The 20,052-nt window shown below is 38.1% G+C and overlaps 1 protein-coding gene across 2 annotated transcripts in view; it reads right to left on the bottom strand.

The window, feature by feature from the left end:
* Positions 1 to 20,052, bottom strand: part of Faf1 (Fas associated factor 1) — a 294,143-nt gene that overhangs the window by 244,248 nt on the left and 29,843 nt on the right. For both annotated transcript variants that reach the window (XM_075945095.1, XM_075945094.1), the window contains exon 2: positions 14,188 to 14,256. In XM_075945095.1, coding sequence (XP_075801210.1) covers positions 14,188 to 14,256 — 69 coding nt within the window. The remainder of the gene's footprint in view (positions 1 to 14,187; positions 14,257 to 20,052) is intronic.

Genomic DNA, 20,052 nt, shown 5'->3' with positions numbered 1-20,052 from the left:
GGCAGCTCAAGTGCATCCTGTTACTGAGCTGCCAACTCCCTTACTAAGAGCCAGCATTTCAGTTGTTTAAAACTCAGTAGTCAAACCACTTTTGCTAGTGAATAAAACAATCAAAGTGCAGGCCTGAAACAAAGAGCATTATCAGTAGCTAGAAAGGAATCACAAGGTTACAAAACAAAGACTATGCCATAGTTTGCATACTGGATGTTCCCACGTGTTAAAGGCTTGGTCCCACACAGCTTTTACTGGGAAACAGTAGAATCACTGAGGATCAAAACTCGGCAGGAAGGTACTAAGGTCACAAAGGGCACACCCCTGAGGAAGATGTGAGACCAAACCACTTACTCTTTCTCTCTTGCTCCATAACTAATATACCTTTACCAAGTGCTTCAGCCAACAATTAGGCACTGCTCATTCCAAGTCCAAAATGAAAAAGACCAATTGATTGTGGACTAGAACCTCCAACACTGTGCCAAAGTCGATCCGGAAGCTAGATGAGAATCACCTGAGACTAGATGAGATCACCTCCTATCTTCACGACTGAGGAAATTTCAAGAAATTGGGGAGTTCTGTGTAACAAATCAAGGATCAAAACCAAGTATTATTTTATCAAAGTGAAACCCTGTAACATCACTACCGATGTATGACCTATCCTTTCAAAAACCTTATACGTGAAATCACAAAAATCGGAGTTTCTGCAAAATAAGAATAAGGGGTCAAAAAAGAAGTAATATTTTTACTAAATGGACGAGATTATGAAGGCCCAGAAAGATGCAGTGACTTGCCTGAAAGAGCGTAGCAAATAAACAGCTTTGCCAAAACTAAAAATCTGGTCCTTCACTTCCAACCCAATTCTGAGAGTAAATCAAATATAATCACGACCTCTACGGGTAAACTGATTCCATGGCATTAGAGCAAAAGACGTGAAAATAGCAGGCAAGGTTTAAATGCAGCTCTGTATCAGAAGTGTGCAAGCACACACTCATCCAGGGAAGGTCTTAGCAAGATTTCTGCTTTGGGGTCCCAAAAGGACTCATGGTCATCAGAAAAGTAAGGCAAACAGGGAGGGGTAGTTCTACATCTCATGCTCAAGGACATGTTCCCAGTGACCTAACTTCCTCCCCCTAGGCACTTTGTTCTATTTTGTTTTAAATATACTGGTGTTTACATTTTTTATAAAATATATTTTGTTCATTTCTTTTTCCCAACTCCTAGACATTCTATATCTCCCAACTCACCCAACTTCATTTTTGTTTTCTCTCTCAAGGGAAAAAAAAACTTCAAAAAAAAAAGGCCAAAACATAATGGGTAGTGGGGCAGGGAACCAAGACCAAACACAGACTACTCCTGAGCATGGGGTCTGCCTTAAGAGTGTGGCTTATACACCCATTGAAAAAAACTGGCTTTTCCTCTCCCACCCAGTAGGTAGCAATTACAAATAGCTTCACAGTTATGAGACTTTGGCACCCTGCTTTTAGGGTGTGCCGTCACAACAAACCGATGATGCTTACTTGCAAGGGTACATCACAAGCAGACATTCCCTCCCTGGATGGAAGCTGGAGGAATCACTGGCCCTTAACCTGAGTATCCAGCCACTTCTCTCATCCATTTGCTGGCCTTTGGGACCCTGTGGACAGGGCCAGAAAATATAGGCTGAGGAAAGCCAGGGGAAGAGGCACTATGTGGCTATGGGGAGGTCATCATTCGTGCTGAGCAAAGATTTACATGCCGCTACTCTGGAATCACCAATGTTCTTGTCCTCACCATGCTCTCTATAAGGAAGCCCAATGGCTTGAGCTGATTTCTCCGAGGATGAATTCATACAATCATCCTCTGGTTTGTCATTAGGACCTGAAGAGGAAAAGGAGATACTGTTCAAACTCCTTCCAGGGAAAGGATTTTAGTGACATAAGAGTTCTACCACTTCCCAATAACCCCAGGATTGTCCACTAAGCCTTGAACAAGCCTCTGGAAGACAGGTATCCAAACTATGGCAGGTAGTAAGAAGTATTGGGACGTACAGTTATGACAGACTACAGCTGCCAATTTGATTTTGCAATGTGATTAGTGAGTAGCATAGATACAAAGAACTTAAATAAGAGAAAAGATAAATAGATCATTAAAAGTACTTTCCTTGCCATTTTTATACTATCAATGAAAAGACTGCTTTTTTTAAAAGATCACTCGGTCAATAGTGAGATGTGCCGAAAGGTGACAGAAGAGACAGATTAAGTAGATTCTTTCAATAATACAAACTGTGACTTATGAAATAGTAGTATCCTGGAGAATAAGAGAAATACTGCTTAGGGAGAAAAAGGAATGCAGACTTTAGAAAGCTGACCTAACTTCAAATCTCAGAATAACCTCTACAACTTAGAGCAGATCAATTCACTTCTTTAAACTCATTTCCTAATCTTTATTATGAAAGCATAAAACTGATTACAACATCTCCACATGCTGTTTACTGAGGAAATTTAAATAAAATTTATGTAAGGGGGGGACTATTTTTTGCATGTATGGTCTCTCAAAAAGAAAAAAAACTACAAAATAAGGGTAAGAACAAAACTGCAAGTCAGGCAGTGGTGGCACACACCTTTAACTCCAGAACTTAGAAAGCAGAGGCAGGTAGATCTCTGTGAGTTCGAAACCAGCCTGGTCTGCAGAGCGAGTTCCAGGACAGCCTGGGATACACAGAGAAACCCTGGTCTCGAACTTGCAGTTTAACATAATGTCTTTAGTTTCCTTGCACTGAACTGAACCACTACTATTTCATTTAAACCCTGACCCCACAGTGACACACTTCCTCCAATAAAACTATACCCACTCCAACAAAGCCACACCACCTAATAATGCCTCATAGTGATATTATGGGGACAAATTACATTCAGAGTATGGAATTAAATCATCCTGTATATTTAAAGATGTATTGACCTCAGAATTGAAACCAGGACGTGTGTTACATTGGGAAAGGGGTTTTGCTTTTGTTTACACAGGAGAAGAAAAGTTATGGATACCATCAAAGTTGATAAAGGTTCGATTTGAATAAGAGCACCCTCTTGATTAGAAGAGGTTCATCAAACAGCGTGGCCATTCATTTAATCTAACACTAACTGATATGACTTAAAAAATGCTTTTCATTTGATCAGATATAACTTGCTAAAAGGGAAACTCCCCAAAATTAGGGTTGGGGAAAAGTTTTGTTTTGTCTTGCCAAAAGAATATGAAGACTACTGAATGAGAAATCTGAAGACAATGAACAAAACATCCAGAAAATAATGAACCAAGAAAAGGGTAAATTGGTATCTTACATTTCCCACAGGATAAAATTCCATAAATCTTTCCAAATGTTTGTTTATGCTGTTCTCTCCAGACATATAATGTAAATGGTCTTTCTGTGGTCCTAATCCAGTTAAAGATTAAAGCTGGCTCTGGAGTTGGAGTATGGCTCTCCTTCTCTGAACCCAAGCATGCTTATTAAAGTGAAATCTCAACTCTGTCTCATGTCAGAAGAGCCATCTGATATGGAACAGAAGAAAAACAGATATTTAAGGAAGGACTAATATAGTGTCACTAATCTTATCATACTTTGATTTTATTTTGATTCTTCAAAGCTTTTCTCACCTCCCCCCCCCCTTTTTTTTTTGGTTTTTCGAGACAGGGTTTCTCCGTAGCTTTGGAGCCTGTCCTGGAGATAGCTCTTGTAGACCAGGCTGCCCTCGAACTCACAGAGATCCACCTGCCTCTGCCTCCCAAGTGCTGGGATTAAAGACATGCACCACCACCATCCGGCTCTTTGAAGCTTTTCTTAAGATATATTATCTCAAAATTTATAAGATTTTTATATATACATACATATGTGTATGTGTATGAAACTTTTTGTCATATTAATGGTCACATAGAGTACTAACTAATTCTAGAAAAAAGTTTCATCTAGCTTCCTGTATATGATTTCGGGTTTGAATGTCTATCAGGTAACTAAGAATTAGGTTTTTGTACTCTAGGTGTACATAACATATATTGATCCTTTAACCTCTTTGAGATCTGTTGCATATGACATTTAAAATGTTTAAGCTTTCTGTAGTGAAACAAGACTGTCTAAAAGCTACCTCTGAAGTCTCAAAAGGAGGAAAGGATCCCACAACAACGATTCTTCCAGGACTATAACACATCTAAGCTGAAAAATATCACCTAAAGATCGGCTTTGGACTACAAACTGCTCAGGACAATTTTGAGGTAGCTAGCTGAGATGATCCAGCCTCACTGACTACTCTAGCTAGAACTTGAGACAAGCCCTGCCTTTCCCACTACACAGAGACTGGACAACAAATGATACAGCTACCTTTCCCAGGACTTAACAATTGACCCAAATTTTTCTTTTCAGGACCCCATAAGATGTCATCACACCCAGACAACAGGAAGTAAATTAAAGATAATGATACCCACATTCCCAAGATGTGGAATGAGTGGTTTTTGGTCTTTCATTGGGTTATGGATATTTGACATTGTTTGGGGCCGAGGGGTTGGTTTCAAGTTGTTATTGGTAATGGTCAGGATAAAAATGATCAATGAAGATTAGATTCAGAGTTCTTATTTTGAATAGAAAAAAAGGGGAGGACATAGATATGATAGAATATAAGGGCAGATTGTTGTGTCTACTCTGAAAAGAAAAAAAAGAAATAGGATGAAAAGGTAGAGTTTGCTTTCTTTGTGGGAAAAGTAAGCCACTGGGCAAGAATATGTCCTTGCCTCACTGCATGCTGTTCAAATTAGACAAGCAGGACACAAAAGAAAAGACTGCTGAACTTTGCCAAGACAAGGTAGGGCAGTCCTTCAGAATACCCTGTTTCACAGAAAACTGTCAGATATTCTAGGCCTGTAGACCAAAGATAGGTGCTCCAACACTGCAGAGGAACTTTGGGTGACTGTCCAGGCAGTCAGCTATTTCTGTCATTTCTCACATTTTTGGAAGTTGCTTGCTGGCAAATCCTGCTTACTGAGGTAACATTATTTCCTTCTCAGGTATGATGGAGATGAAGACTTTATAATTATAGTTTTCCTTGTTACCAAATTCAGAAAAGAAACTGACTAAAAGAGGTGTAATGTGTATAAGATTGAGAGACATCAAAATATAGTTTTGGTAATGTAAGTTAGAACAGAAAGCGAATTAAATACAACCTTTTGGACTCATCAAGATAGGTTAGATGATGGAGGAAGGTCATTGGCTAATAAAGAAACTGCCTTGGCCCATTTTATAGGTTAGAACATAGGTGGGTGGAGTAAACAGAACAGAATGCTGGGAGGAAGAGGAAGTGAGCTCAGACTCTGCTCTCTGGGGCAGACACGATGAAGCTCCAACCCAGGATGGACGTAGGCTAGAATCTTCCCGGTAAGCGCACCTTGGGTACTACACACATGAATAGAAATGGGCCAAGCAGTGTTTAAAAGAATACAATTTGTATGTTGTTATTTTGGGGCATAAGCTAGCCAGGCAGCTGGGAGCCGGATGGGACGAAAAGCAGGCCCGCAGCTCCTTCAACAGTTAGATATGGAATATTTTCTCTGAATTTGTCAATTGATAATGGACTAGTCATTACTGATGTATTTGTTGCCTGTATATATTGTATATAGTTATTGTACTTTGTTTTTCTTATACTATAACCTTTTTTATTTTAGACAAAAAAGGTGAAATGCGGTAATACCTTGTTTGTACTCTAACAAATAAAGCTTGCCTGAAGATCTGAAGGCAGAGCTAGTCACTAGTTAACCACAGAGGTCTAGAGGTCTGTACAGACAGACAGGAAGTGATATGGCTGGACGGAGAAAAGAATATAAGACAGGAGGAGACAGTAGTTCAGCCCCTTTTTAGCTGGGGAGTTGGCAAGGTAAGAGTTGGCTATGGCTTGCTCCTTTCTCTCTCTCTGATCTTTCAGCATTTGCTCCAGTATCTGGCTCTAGGTTTTTATTAATAAAACCAATTAGAACTCGTGCAACATATTCTTTCATAGCAACTTCTCCTTTATTAGAGCAAGCAGAAGTACTAATACAAAATGTGTCTGAAGGCCACTGATTATGGCCAGTACTAAATGCTTGGCTGCTTTCTGAGGAGACTCATTAGTCACTTGCTACACCATTCATTAAACTGCAAGTGGTCATAAAACTTTTTAAGTAGAAAAGTAGTTCACATATGAGAACTACTATAACTACATCCTAGGCAGGGTAGTCAGAGATTGTTCTATCTAATTTTAGCTAAGTATTAAAATAGATTTCTTCAAAAGTGAAAAGTAATAAAGAAAAATGACTCAAAACACCTGAATGAAAAAGTGGTACAGATGGAGAAACCCTGTCTCGAAAATAAAAAAAAAAAAAGTGGTACAGATTATGTGTGTGATAACTCTTTGGTCTTCACTACTCAGTATACATGGCTCAATTTAATCTTCTATTAGTACAAAATTATCTTTGGTAACTAGAAATCCCAATCAGAAATGAAGATACCGCCAGGTGGTGGTGAAGCACATCTTAAATCCAAACACTCGGGAAGCAGAGGCAGGTAGAGCTCTGTAAGTTGAAAGCCAGTCTAGTCTACAAAGTGAGTTCCAGGATAGGCAGGGCTGTTATATGAGGAAACACTGCAAAGAGAAAGAGAGAGAGAGAGAGAGAGAGAGAGAGAGAGAGAGAGAGAGAGAGAGAGAGAGAGAGAGAAAGAGAAGAAAATGTAGATACCAACTGGCTCATTCTGTCTCAAGTTGGAATATGTAGTGAAAAACAGATGCATGCACTCTGAATCATTTTTCTTCTATAAATTACGAGTGTTGGCCAACATAGGCAAAAACTAGAGCAAAATCTGAGTGTAAAAGTTCAAAAATCATTTATTATGAACACGGAATATTTAAAATACAAAATGACTAGGTTAGTGCCACTTATATTTTATTTTACTTCTGGATTGCCAAATTCTAACTCACTGTCAATCATTCTTCCTCATTTACTTAACTTGGTAGATATAAATGAAAAACTGAGATTCATCTCCTAAAAAAAAAATCTCCACTGCAAAGGTATTTATCCTATCTTAACTACAGGTACAGGGCCATGTGGGAAATGACAACAATCTGAGGTAGACAGCAATAGAAACTGCATGGTACATAGCAAGTAAAACATAAAGAAGACACTCAAAATTAACTTTCGGTATCAGAGCAAGTGACTAATGACTAGAATTCCTGGGACTACGTTGTATTTTCACAGAGAATATTTGCTATCTATGTAACCGAATCAACAAAATAGTGAAACATTTACAAACAACCTTATAAACAAGTTATTCTCATTCCTGAATGTATGAACAAGGTTAAGACACAATGTGTTTTACCAATTTTTCAGAACACTTTCCAAGTTTAGATACCATATAATAATCCTTTTGTACAATGTGAAGATTTGTCACTATGATTGGTTTAATAAAGAAACTAACTAGCCAATAGCTGAACAGGATAATGTTAGGCAGGAGAGCCAGACTAGAAGAATGTTGAAAGGAAGAAGGGCAGCATCTGGAATCGTCAGCCAGACACAGAGGGAGCAAGAGATGAACGTACCATATTAATAAAGGTACAACCATAAGACAGAGTATAAATATGGAATATGTGTTAATTTAAAATGTAAGAGCTAATTTATAATTAATAAGTCTCTGTGTATTTATTTGAGAGTGACTATAGGACAGACAAACTCCACCTACACTTAGGGCTATATAGCATGAATGCATCCCCTCAATTTTCTGTGTTAGAAAATTAAGCAGCTGGGCACAGTGGTGCACACCTTTAGCCCAGCACTCAGGAAGAACAGGTGAGTGGATCTCTATTGAGTTTCAGGCCAGCCTAGTCTATACAGCCAGTTTCTGGTCAGTCAGAGCTATAAAGTGAGGCCCTAAGCCATGTATTAGTTATATTTGCAAAGTGGAACCTTTGAGGGGTGACTGAAACTTAAAGGCTCTGTACTTGTTAATGGATCCATTCATTATTAGATAAACAACAAATTAATAGGATAATGACAGAATGGCTTTGTTATAAAAAGCTCCCACTTAGGCTAGATCTGCATTGGTATGAAGAGAAAGGTACCCTCAGGGCAAGACTGTACTTAGCTAGGTTTTCAACCTGAGAAAAAGAACATAAAGCTCCTGGAAGGCATTGCAATGAAAAGCTACTAGTAACATGGTTCAGGAGAGTGAGAGTCCAACCCAAGCTGGCAGCTGAAATTGGTAGTGTCATCCACTTGGCAAGAATGCATGTGTAAAAGAGCTGTGAAATCTTTCACCATGATTTCAAAGAGCCAATGGGGCTGAGCAATGCATGACAGGAGAGTCCCTATCTGAAGCCTGGATATACAGCTGCATAAAGCTGTGCAAGTGAAGCTTAGATTGCAATGGAGACTCCCAAGATGTTGTATATGCCAGAGACAGGAGACATCTATCAAGGAGAGTTGCACAAAGGGAATGTATCCAAGCCTAGAGAGAGAATTATGTTACAGGCTACAAAACTAAAAGGCCAGAGCTGCCTACACCTTTTAGTATCAGACATGGAGCTACAGGATTTGGAGTTTGTCTCTCTAGGTTTCAGTTTTGCCTTGGTCTAATATTTCTTTACTATACACTAATTCCTTCCCTTTAGAATGGTAATGTCTTAGGGTTTCTATTGCTGGGAAGAGACACCATGACCATGGCAACTCTTATAAAGAAAATATTTATTTGAGGTGGTGGTTTACAGTTCCAGACATTCAGTCCATTCTCATCATGGTGGGGAGCATGGTGGCATGCAGGCAGACACTGTGCTGGCTACATTTTGATCAGAAGGCAACAGGAAATGGTCTGACTTGAGTATATATGAGACCTCAAAGACCACCTCCACAGTGACACACTTCTTCCAACAAGGCAATACTTATTCAAGCAAAGCCATAATTGCTAATAGTGCCACACACTATGAGCTTATAGGGGCCAATTACATTCAAACAACCACAATCCACTCCCTGGCCTCCATGTGCTTTAACAATATCATAATGCAAAATACAAATATTTTACAAATATTGTAAAATCAAAATGAAAAAGCAGATCACATACTTCAAGAATATAACGGCATAGGATTTACATTACCATTCCAAAACATAGGGAAGGGAGCACAGTGAGGAAATACTGGACCAAATCAAGACTGAAAACCAGATGGGCAAACTCCAACTCCATGTCTGGTGTCAAAACACTCTTCAGATCTCCAACTCCTTTCAACTTTGTTGTCTGCAATACACTTCTTCCTCTTGGGCTGGTTCCACTTGCTGTTAGCAGCTTTTCTCAGCAGGTATCCTACAGTTCTGGCATCTCCAACACTTTGGGGCAGTCAAGACAATCCAGGTTCCAACTTCACACCTTTTACACAATGGCCTCTCGGGGCCTCCATTCACAACACCCCTGACACATGCCTGGCCTCAGCAGCTTTCCTTAGTTGAGAGGGCAAATTCCATAAGCCATTTCTTCTATCCTTAACTCTAAAGCCAGAACCACATGGCCAAAGCTGCCAAGTTCTGCTTTTGCTGGGGCTGGAACATAGCCCCCTCATTCAATTACATCTTCACCAGCTTTCTGTGTTTGATTGTTACCTGCACTGCCTAAGCTTGACTGTCCTTGAACTTGCTCTGCAGACCAGGCTGGCCTCAAACTCAGAGATCCACCAGGATCTGCCTTTCCAGTGCTGGGATTAAAGGTGTACACCATAACACCCAGCTCTAAGCTTCTCACAAGCTAGAAAGTTAGTTGGATGGGATCTTGCCCTGAGGTCAACCACTCTCTTAATCCCATTTCTTAATCTGTTTATCTCCTTGAATACAGGATTTAGCTCTATTCCTCTTCCTGGTGCTCCTTTATTCAATTTGTACATTTGTATTTCTACTTGCTGAGCTTGCTCCTTTTCATTATAAATCTTTATTAGAGTTACCACTAGTAACCATACAAGAGTCTATAGAAGGCTGTTTGAGATTTCCTCTGCCAATGGAATGAATCCAAACCTCGTTACTTTAGCCTCAGGCAGACTCTTTGGCAAGGGCAAAAAGCAGCCACATTCTTTTTTTGTGTTGCCAAAGTAGCATAAGTACAATCTCTAGGCAACATACTAGAATTCTTCTCCTCTGATACCTCTTGGACCAGCCCCCAACAGGTCAAGTAACTCTTAAAGAGCACCACTGTCTTCCATGTTCCTACCAGTATGGCCCATAAAGTAGTGCTTAAAGCATTCCACTGTTTGCCTAACCCAAATTCCTCCAAACAAAATCACGGTCAGGCCTATCACAGCAATACCCCAGTCTCTGGTGTCAATTTCTATCTTAGGGTTTCTATCGCTGTGAAGAGACACCATAACTAAGCAACTCTTAAACATCATGGCGGGGAGCATCTTGTAGCACAAATTCTAATTGGTCTTAATAAAAACCTGGAGTCAGATATTAGGGGTAAAAGCTGAGAGATCAAAGAAGACATGTAGTCAGCCACTAGAGAGACCTTTTACCTCTAGTGAATCCTCAAACTAAAGGGTTGATCCTGTCTCTATGAATCCTCAGACAGAACCCTCAGACTGCATCTGTCTCCACCACACCTCAGACTGCACTGAGCTCCGGCCTCCTCCTACCTTATGTTGCTCTCTCCACCCAGCCATATCCCTTCCAGTCTCCACCTCCCTAGTGCTAGATTAAGAGTGTCTGACTCCCAAGTACTAGGATTAAAGGTGTGAGCCACCACCACCTGGCTGGATCCACTTGTGTCCCAGAATGGCCTTGAACTCACAGAGATCCACCTGCCTCCCCCCCACCACCACACACACCCAGTGCTTAGGTTAAAGGCGTGTGCCACCACTGCCTGGCCGCTATGGCTAACTAGCAGTTTTGTTCTACACTCTGATTTTCAGGCAAACTTTGTTAGATTACAAAGAAAATATAACTACAACATCTTGATTAGAAGGCAACAGGAAATGGTCTAAGACACTTGGCATGGCTTTGAAGCCCACCCCCATAGTGACACACTGAGTCCAACAAGGCAATACCTACTACAACAAAGCCACACCTTCTAATAGTGCCACTCCCTATGAGCCTATGGGGACCAATTACATTCAAACTACCACAGGTAATGTGTATTGTATCATTGTATGTTGGAAGAATGTAATTTGTTCTTTGATTTTATAGGGGGTTACAGTTAAGAGATTGTCCTCAGACTCAGAAGTGACTTTAAACTTTTAAACAGCGTTGAGACTAAAAGATGATGGGAAGTGCATTCATTCTATGGCCAGGAGTCTATGATGGCCAAGAAGTAAATATGGTGGTTTAAATGTCTCCCATGGACTCTGTCATTTGAATATGTGATCCCCATTTGGTGGCACTATTTGGGGAAGCGTAAGGTAGTGGCCTTTGGAAGGAGGTATGCCACTGTGGGAGAGTTTTGAGAGTTAAAAGACACCATTTTAAGTTTGTTCTCTTTGCTTCATGTTTTAAATGTGAGCCCTCTGATCTACTCCAGCAGCCATGCCTGATACCTACTGTCTTTACTTCTTCATGTAGTCTCATCCTCTGGAACCCCAAGTTCAAATAAACTCTTTCTACATAAAAAATAAAGAGTAAATAAAAGCTCTCTTTTACATGCCTTGTTCTGTCTCACCATCTTATAATGCAACAAGAGGCCTTCACCAATCATATCCTTGAACTTCCCAACCTCCAATCCTGGTCAAATAAATATCTGTTATAGCTTAGATCTCCCATATGTTGAAAGGCTCCCCTCTCCATCCAAGATGCTAGTGGCATATCATGAAACCTATACAAAATGAAGCACAACAGAAGGGAGACACATGGTTGAAGATATGCCTTTGAAGGAGATATGGGGAATCCAGCCCACCCCCCTTATTCCTTAGATGACACAAGGTAGTCACTTCATTGTTGCAGGGCATTTGACAACACTGTGAACACCAAGATTGTGTGGTGTGGCTCAGTCCTAGCACATACCTTTAATACAAGAGCCTTCTGCTTGATTATTATGAACAGGATTAAATGAAGTCAACCATAGGTCAAGAGGCAGAGCAAGCAACCAGCTGACAGAAAGTGAACATAGGATTATTAAGAAAAAACAGAGAATAAGAAATGAGGATGAACAAGACACACACAGAAGTAGTAGTGAGGGACACTGAGTTGGCAGAGATTTTTGTTTGAAACAGCATGGAAGAATGAGGCTTCTGGGACTGAGGAAAAGTTCAGCTGGATGCTTTCTCTGCCTCTCTGAGCTAGCAGGCTTTCATCCCAGCATCTGGCTTCCAAGTCTTTATTGAAAAAACTGAACAACTGAGATTCTGTTAAAAAACAACACTTCTTTTGCAATGTGCTCCTGACATGGATTTTAGATAGATAGATAGATAGATAGATAGATAGATAGATAGATAGATAGATAGATAGACAAAATTTAAAACACTGACATCCTAAGTTAAAAACTTAAATTATGTGCAATGTTCTGTAAGATTCATGAAATGTAGACCAATGCAGTCATAATTCAGACACAAAATAAATGCAGAAAATGGAGTATGGCATATTAAAAGTTCCATTGCTATTTCATACTCTTAAGGTTCATTTAACGCATACACACAATATATAAGTGAATGCTGCATAAAAACGGCAGAAACAAAAAAATATACCAAGCCAAAGAAAGAAGTACAGCAACTTTCAATAAAAATAAAGTGGAAGACATATTGCCAGCTAAAAGATAATTTCAAATGAAAAACTTTAAGTTGTAAAAGAGACAATAAAGGACTGTAGGCCTAACTTACTGGTAAGAAATTTTCCTACTATGTATAAGACCTAGTTTCAATATACCAAAAACCTGAGAAAAAAATAAAGAACAGAGAGCAGAAAGGGGAGGAGGAAGGAAAAGAAGGAAGGAGAAGGAGAAAGAGAGTATTTGATAATATTTTCCAAAATCAAGCAAGGCTGAAATACATGGACAGCACCTCACCTCTCATGTATTCAGAGTTATCTGAGAAAATTCTTGTGCAGTATTTTAGAAAGGCTGGGTCAAGACAATATTCACACACAATGTTCATACAGCCAACAAACATCTTAAACTTTAAAACTAATGAATGTAGGCAATAGAAAAGGAAATGAACAAAAACTTAGGTCCCTACGGCATTACATAGTACTAACTGTAAATTCCAATATCAAGGATTGATATAGCCCATTCTCTTGGTCTTCCTTTTGGTTCTCCTTTATTCCTTTTGGTAAAGCCAAGAGGTCTCAGTGGGCTTTGTAACCTCCCCAGAGATTTTTATCAGCTTGACCAAAAGACTATCTCAAATATATGTAAATTAAATAAAACAATATATTTGTTATTGCAAAAGGTTTCAAGACAAGTAGCCCAGAAGCAACACTCCAAATATGCTGCTGCCCCTCACCCTATCCCCATAACGGCACTGTCATCTCTACCATGCCTTCTATATAAAATCGGAATTATAAAGCATGAATTCAGGTCAGGCAGGAGAAATATTTCTCAATTTTCCTGTACCAAAACACAAAACAGAAAGTGAGAGAGACAAACAACAAGACCAAGAAATAAAGACAGAAAGACAGAGACAGAAGGGAGGGGACAGCAGGATAAATGATTTAAGAAAAAAAAAAGTCATCTCCACAGAGTTGACAAAAAAATAAATGAATAAACCAGAAGTCCATTAGGCTTTAAGTATCCAAATCCCTAAAAATATTCATTCAATATGACCCAGAAATTCAGTCATAAATTGAATATATTCAGTTTCTTCTAGAAAAAATAGTAGGTTAAATATATAATACACATATATAAGAATGTTCTCCATTCTTATAATGTTATTGTAATGTTTACAATATTGCAAACTACTGCAACAATATTAAATGCCCACCAGAATAAAGATGGTAAAACTATTATACTACTATAACAACATGAAATATGATGCAAACATTTTAAAAACAAGTAGCTATATTTAGTAAGATAGAAATATGTTAATATAACAGTAAATAAATATAGATTATAAAAATGTTAATATAAAAGAGTCCTACTTTTAACATAAAAGTTTAGTGAGATAATTACAAAAACAACTTGTAATAAATATACATAAACATTAAGGCCATTCAAGATTTCATAAAGTTAAAACTCAGGTCAAAGAATGAAGTACTTACCACCAAGTCCCAGTTATTTTGTTCAAGCAATGTAATAGCTTCATCGATGTTTTCAATGCCGGTACATGCCTAAAAACCAAATACATATGCATTTTTTAGGATTTTAGAAATGAGGTCAGACTTAAAATATAAATGGTATAAAACATAATTTAAACTGCATATAATCTGAATGAAGTCAAGACATTAAGGGGCTCATACTTCTCAGTAGTTAATACATAAGAGTTTGAAAAGTCTTTCTTGCAAATATTAACAATTACAGGGATGGGAAGAGATGACCCAGTCAGTAAAGGTGCCAACCCTGACAACCTGAGCTCAATACCTGGGACCCACATTATGGAAAGAGAATCAACTCTTGTAAGTTGTCCTCCGACTCCACATGTATGCCACAGCATAAGAAAACACAAACACACACACACACAAATGAACAAATAAATGCAGATTTTGACCAGGAATGGTGGCGCACGCCTTTAAACCTAGCATTTGGGAGGCAGAGGTAGGTGGATGTCTGTTGAGTTCTAGGCCAGCATGGCCTGAATAATGAGTTCCAAGCCAGCCAAGACTACCCAGTGAGACCTTGTCTCCCTCCCCAACTATGAAAACAGAAACACCCTGTGAAAGCCAAGAACAGCACATGAAGCAAACACAGAAACACCTGCTGGAGATCGACCTTTTTATTTTCCCCTAAGACTTAAAAACAAAATGACAAAATTTAACTATCCAAACACAGTACTGAACACTCAAGTAACACAATTCTCAAATTATGAAAATGAAGCCATAAAAAACTTTCAAAATCAATCTGTTGCCATCAGCATAAACTTAGACATTGGGAATTAACTAGCATGTTATTTATCATAAGCCAATTTACACTATCATTTGATCCTCTCAATAATCACAGAAATGAAACATATGTCCATTAGAATTCTTACACATAAAAAGTCAATATGAGCCAAGTAACTTACGTTTCTTTCAATCCTTTTACCAACCTTTTGAAGTAGCTATTATGCCCATTTTAACAAAGAGAAATCAATGTTTCAAAGATACTGTCCTGGTTTCATTTTTGTTGGTGTGATAAAATACTCAGACAAAAGCGACTTAGGGGAAAGTTTATTTTTAATCACAATCCTAAATCTCAGTCCATCACTTCAGGAAAAGTCATGGGAGAAGACACTTAAGACATACTGTAGTTTGATTTTATTGTTGAGATAAAGACATCATGACCAAAAGTAACTTAAAGAAGGAAATGGTTTATTTTGCCTTGCATGAAGGAAAGTCAGAAACTCAAGCAGGCAAGGTCCCTGGAGGCAGGAACTAAAGCAGAGGCCATGGAGAACACTGCTTACTGGTTTGCTCACAGAGTTTGCTCAGCCTTTCTTATTTATACAAACCAAGACTGTCCAGAGGTGGCACTACCACCAGTAGGTTGGGTCCTCCTCTATCACCTATCAGTCAAGAAAATGCCCCCATGGACTTGTCTGAAGGGATCTGATGGAGACCCTTTCTCAGTTGAAGTTCCTCTTCCCATTTGACACTAACTTGTGCCAAGGTGACAGAAAAGTAACCAGGATCACACAGCAGCTCACACATCACATCACAGTCGAGAGCAGAGAGAAGGAAGGTGTGCATGCTTAGAACTCAGCCAGTTTTCTTTATCTTATACAGGCCAGGGTCAAAAAATATGAACATTTAATATGAAAATGTGGTGAGTTCTTAATTTTATGTAACCTCAACATCCATTTTGAATAGAGGCTCAGAAGAGGACAAAATTTAAAATACCACACCATGCTCAAATGGCTGAAGCTAGTGAACACAAGACAAAAGAGATGTGATACTAAACCCAATTCTAACTTCCCACAAATAAGGACCATAGAACTCTCTAATTCCTCTCACTAAGGATTATTTTCCATTGACACTGAGTTTGAATATATGACTTGATCTCTTTCCTATGAAAACTATAATAAGCATGTGGTGGTATAGAAACTCTGACCATGTCTTCAAAAGCATGAGTTTCTACTTACACTTCTACATGTCATCATTGTCCTAAGATTGGGGGGGGGGGGGGGGGAGAGGCATCTCTAAGATCCTATGAGAAGATGTCAAAATAAATACACATAAATCACACATGAAACCAAATATTGAGGAGTCAATCCCAAATACATATGCAACTTGAAAACAAAGACTCTAAACAGGATCAACCACCACAGAGAAATGCCTCAATATTCCTATGGTTTCTGGCCACTGAGTTATAGAGCTGTCACAGAGAAATAGCATTAGTTTTGAGTGAAATATTGTATCTGAGACAACTCATATAATGCTAGTAGTAATAAGTGAAACCACATTACCTAGCCATACCACTTCTAGGTATACACCTGAAGGACTATATAAGGCAACTGATGAATGGTTAAACAAACTGTGGTGTAGATATATAATGATGGTGTGTGTATATACAATGGAGTTTGCATCAACCATAAATGATGAAATTATGTTATTTGCTGGAGAATGGATCTAACTAGAGATTATAACAATAAGTGAACTAAATTTGACACAGAAAGACAACTGCCATATTTTTATCTCATTTTTGCTTCAAAAATTCTTTATAGATACATAAAGTCATATAAATATCTTTATATAAATATCTATATATATTATATATATGACATGAAAGTAGAAGGGAACAAGGGGAAGAGAGGAGATTAGCAAGGTGGAGAAAGGAAAGGAGGATTAAGGGTAGGAAATGAGAGGGGGCAAATATGGCCAAAGTACATAATGTACTTTTAAAAAATATATTTTCAATAAAAGTTTTCACTATAAAACTGTCTATGGAGTATAATACTATGAATAATGACTATATAACAATTAAAATTATTTAAATAAATAAAATAAAAATACTATAGCACAAAGTAGTTACCTAAGAAATGGCCTGATCATATATATACATACACACATAAATACATATGGGTACACATACATGCTTACACACATACATACACAAACTAACTAACCACATAACAGTGTTTTGGCCAATGACAGACCATCTATATGACAGTGCTATACCATACGTCTAGAATGTTAAATCAAGTCAGTTTGTTCATATAACATGATCTCTCATGATCCTTACCTCTAGGTTCAAACCCAAAACATTACATATTTTCTACCAGACTTATATCCCTGGTCCACTTTTTCTTCCTTCTCGAACAAGATATACAGTACTATTCAATGACCATTTATACTAAGTCTATCATTTATAGGTCCATTTATAATTATAAGTCTATTTATATTGATTGGGAATTTCTTGTGATTATGGGTTAATACTTTCCTGATTCTTTATATGCTTGATAACTTATGATTATATCCAAATATTTTGACCTTTTCATATTTTGAATGCTGAATATCTCTAAATATTCTTGAGCCTTGTTCAGAGCACCTGAAAGCTTTTGAAGCTTCCTTAAAAGTTCTGCTTGAGCCAGGCAGTGGTGGCACACATCTTAATCCCAGCCCTTAGAAGGTGAAGGCAAGCAGATCTCTGTGAGTTCGAGGCCAACCTAGGCTACAAGAGCTAGTTCCAGGACAGGCACCAAAGCTGAGAGAAACCCTGGCTTGGAAGGGGTAAAAAAAAGTTCTGCTTTCCTTTTAAGTACTCTTGTATACCTCAGTATATAAAAATATACATTGAATATATATTTAATATGTTCCACTTTCTATGAAAGCCTCATGCACCTGGCAGAAACAAATATGGGCTACAGAGATACTTTATTTCATTAACATTTTCCATTTTGTTTTATTCTTTCTTATGAATAGTTCCAGCACTTGTCAAAGAATTTTAAGTATCTGAGAAATGCATGGAAAAACAAGTTTCAGGGCAAATGATTCATTTCTGGAAAAGTTATAATGTATTTCAGCATAATAAAGCCTCTAAAAAAATACTCTGGGAAAGTCTTCCAACTTTTTAAACCCAAAAGGCTCTAAACTAACTTAATGAAAACTAAAGACTTCATTTCACATTTAAAAAATAATTGCATCTCACAATCTTGAGAAATACCAGTTTCTTTTTCACTTTAATTACTAATTTTGCTTTCTAAGTTAATGTCATATTTACGTTAAAGTATGAAATTAAAGGATTTGTTTCTTTTTACTTTGTAATTCTCTGAGTTAAATGGTAATCATAGATGGATGTGTGGCAGGTAAATAGGGGATATTTTTATTTTATCATAGTAGAAAAAAATATATGCTGTAGGATAATGCTCTTGCACACTGTAAAAAATTGTCCTTGTATTGGTTTAATAAAACACTGATTGGCCAAAAGCAAGGCAGGAAGTATAGAAGGGGCAACCAAACTAGGAAAAATTCTGTGAAGAGGAAAGGCAGAGTCAGTCACCAGTCAGATGCAGAGGAAACAAGATGAGAATGCATCACTGAGAAAAGGTACCAAGGTACATGGCTAAATACAGACAAGAATTATGAGTTAATTTCAGTTGTAAGAGCTAGTTAATAATAAGCTTGAGCTAGTAGGCCAGTTTATAATTAATATAAGCATCTGTGTGTTTCTTTGGGACTGAATGGCTGTGGGACAGAAACTTCTGTCTACAAATAAAGATTTGGAATGTGTGACAGACAACCTAAGCAAATTATTCTATTTCTTTGAGTATTACCTACAGTGAAAAATAATACCTTCCTTATGAGTACTGTGCTGGCTAGTTTTATGTCAATTTTACACAAGCTAGATTTGATCTAGAAGAAGAAACCTCAGTTGACAAAACGGTACCACCATAATGAGCTGTGAGCAAGTCTGTGGACATTTTCTTAATTGATGATTGATATGGAAGGGCCCAGCTCACTATGGGCAGTACCACCCCTGGGCTGACGGTCCTGGTTTCTACAAGAAAGCATACTGAGGAGCTGGAGAGATGGCTCAGTGGTTAAGGGCACTGACTGCTCTTCTAGAGGTCATGAGTTCAATTTCCAGCAACCACATGGTGGCTCACGACCATCTGTAATGAGATCTGACGCCCTCTTCTGGCATGTGGGCATACATGGTGGCAGAGTGTTGTATATATAATAAATAAATAAATCTTTTTTAAAAAAGCATACTGAGCAAGTCATGATGCACAAGCCAATAAGCAGTACCCCTCTATGGTCTCTGCATCAGTTATTGCCTCTGGAGTTTGAGTTCCTGTCCTGACTTCCTTCAGTGATGGGCTATGAATGTGGAAGTATAAGCCAAATAAATCCTTTCCTCTCCAAACTGCCTTTCATCATGATGTTTCACCATAACACTAGTAACCCAAACTAAGACAAGTACTTTCCTCATTTTTTATGTAAGCTATTTGTTTTTATAAGTATTATTTACTAATATGATAAATCATTAGTATGACTAACATGTGCTTTACTTGGTAAATTCTATGTACACGTGTATGTACAGAAGCTCCTAGACTTATTAGTGAGATTATATTCCTGTATACCCACTGCAAATGCCGTGTCAAAATGCATCTATAATCTACAACATATTATAGCTTAGCAATACCGTGTTTGGTACAGTGTCAGTTAGTTATAACTCAACCACATAGCTGACTGGTAGTTTCAGCTTACTGCCCAACAACATGAAAAAATATATAACCATGTAAAGATAGCATGAGAAAAGATCAAAATTCAAACTAGAGTCTCTGTTGAAAATCACCCAAAGGAAAAGTTGAAAACCTATTAGGTAAAACCACTGTAAGTCAAAGTCTATGGAAGTATTTACAATTATGAGAATGTGCATATTCTAATAAAACTAAAATAATTTATCATGTGTACTATTTAGTTTGAGGCTGGTGATGTAGTTCAGTAATGGAATGCTTGCCTACTATGTGCAAGGCTTTACATTTGAAA

Source organism: Microtus pennsylvanicus, chromosome 13, assembly GCF_037038515.1.
Source record: "Microtus pennsylvanicus isolate mMicPen1 chromosome 13, mMicPen1.hap1, whole genome shotgun sequence".
NCBI classification, from domain to species: Eukaryota; Metazoa; Chordata; class Mammalia; order Rodentia; family Cricetidae; genus Microtus; species Microtus pennsylvanicus.
The sequence above is the reverse complement of the archived record's forward strand: the minus strand, read 5'-3'. Positions and strand labels throughout refer to the sequence as shown.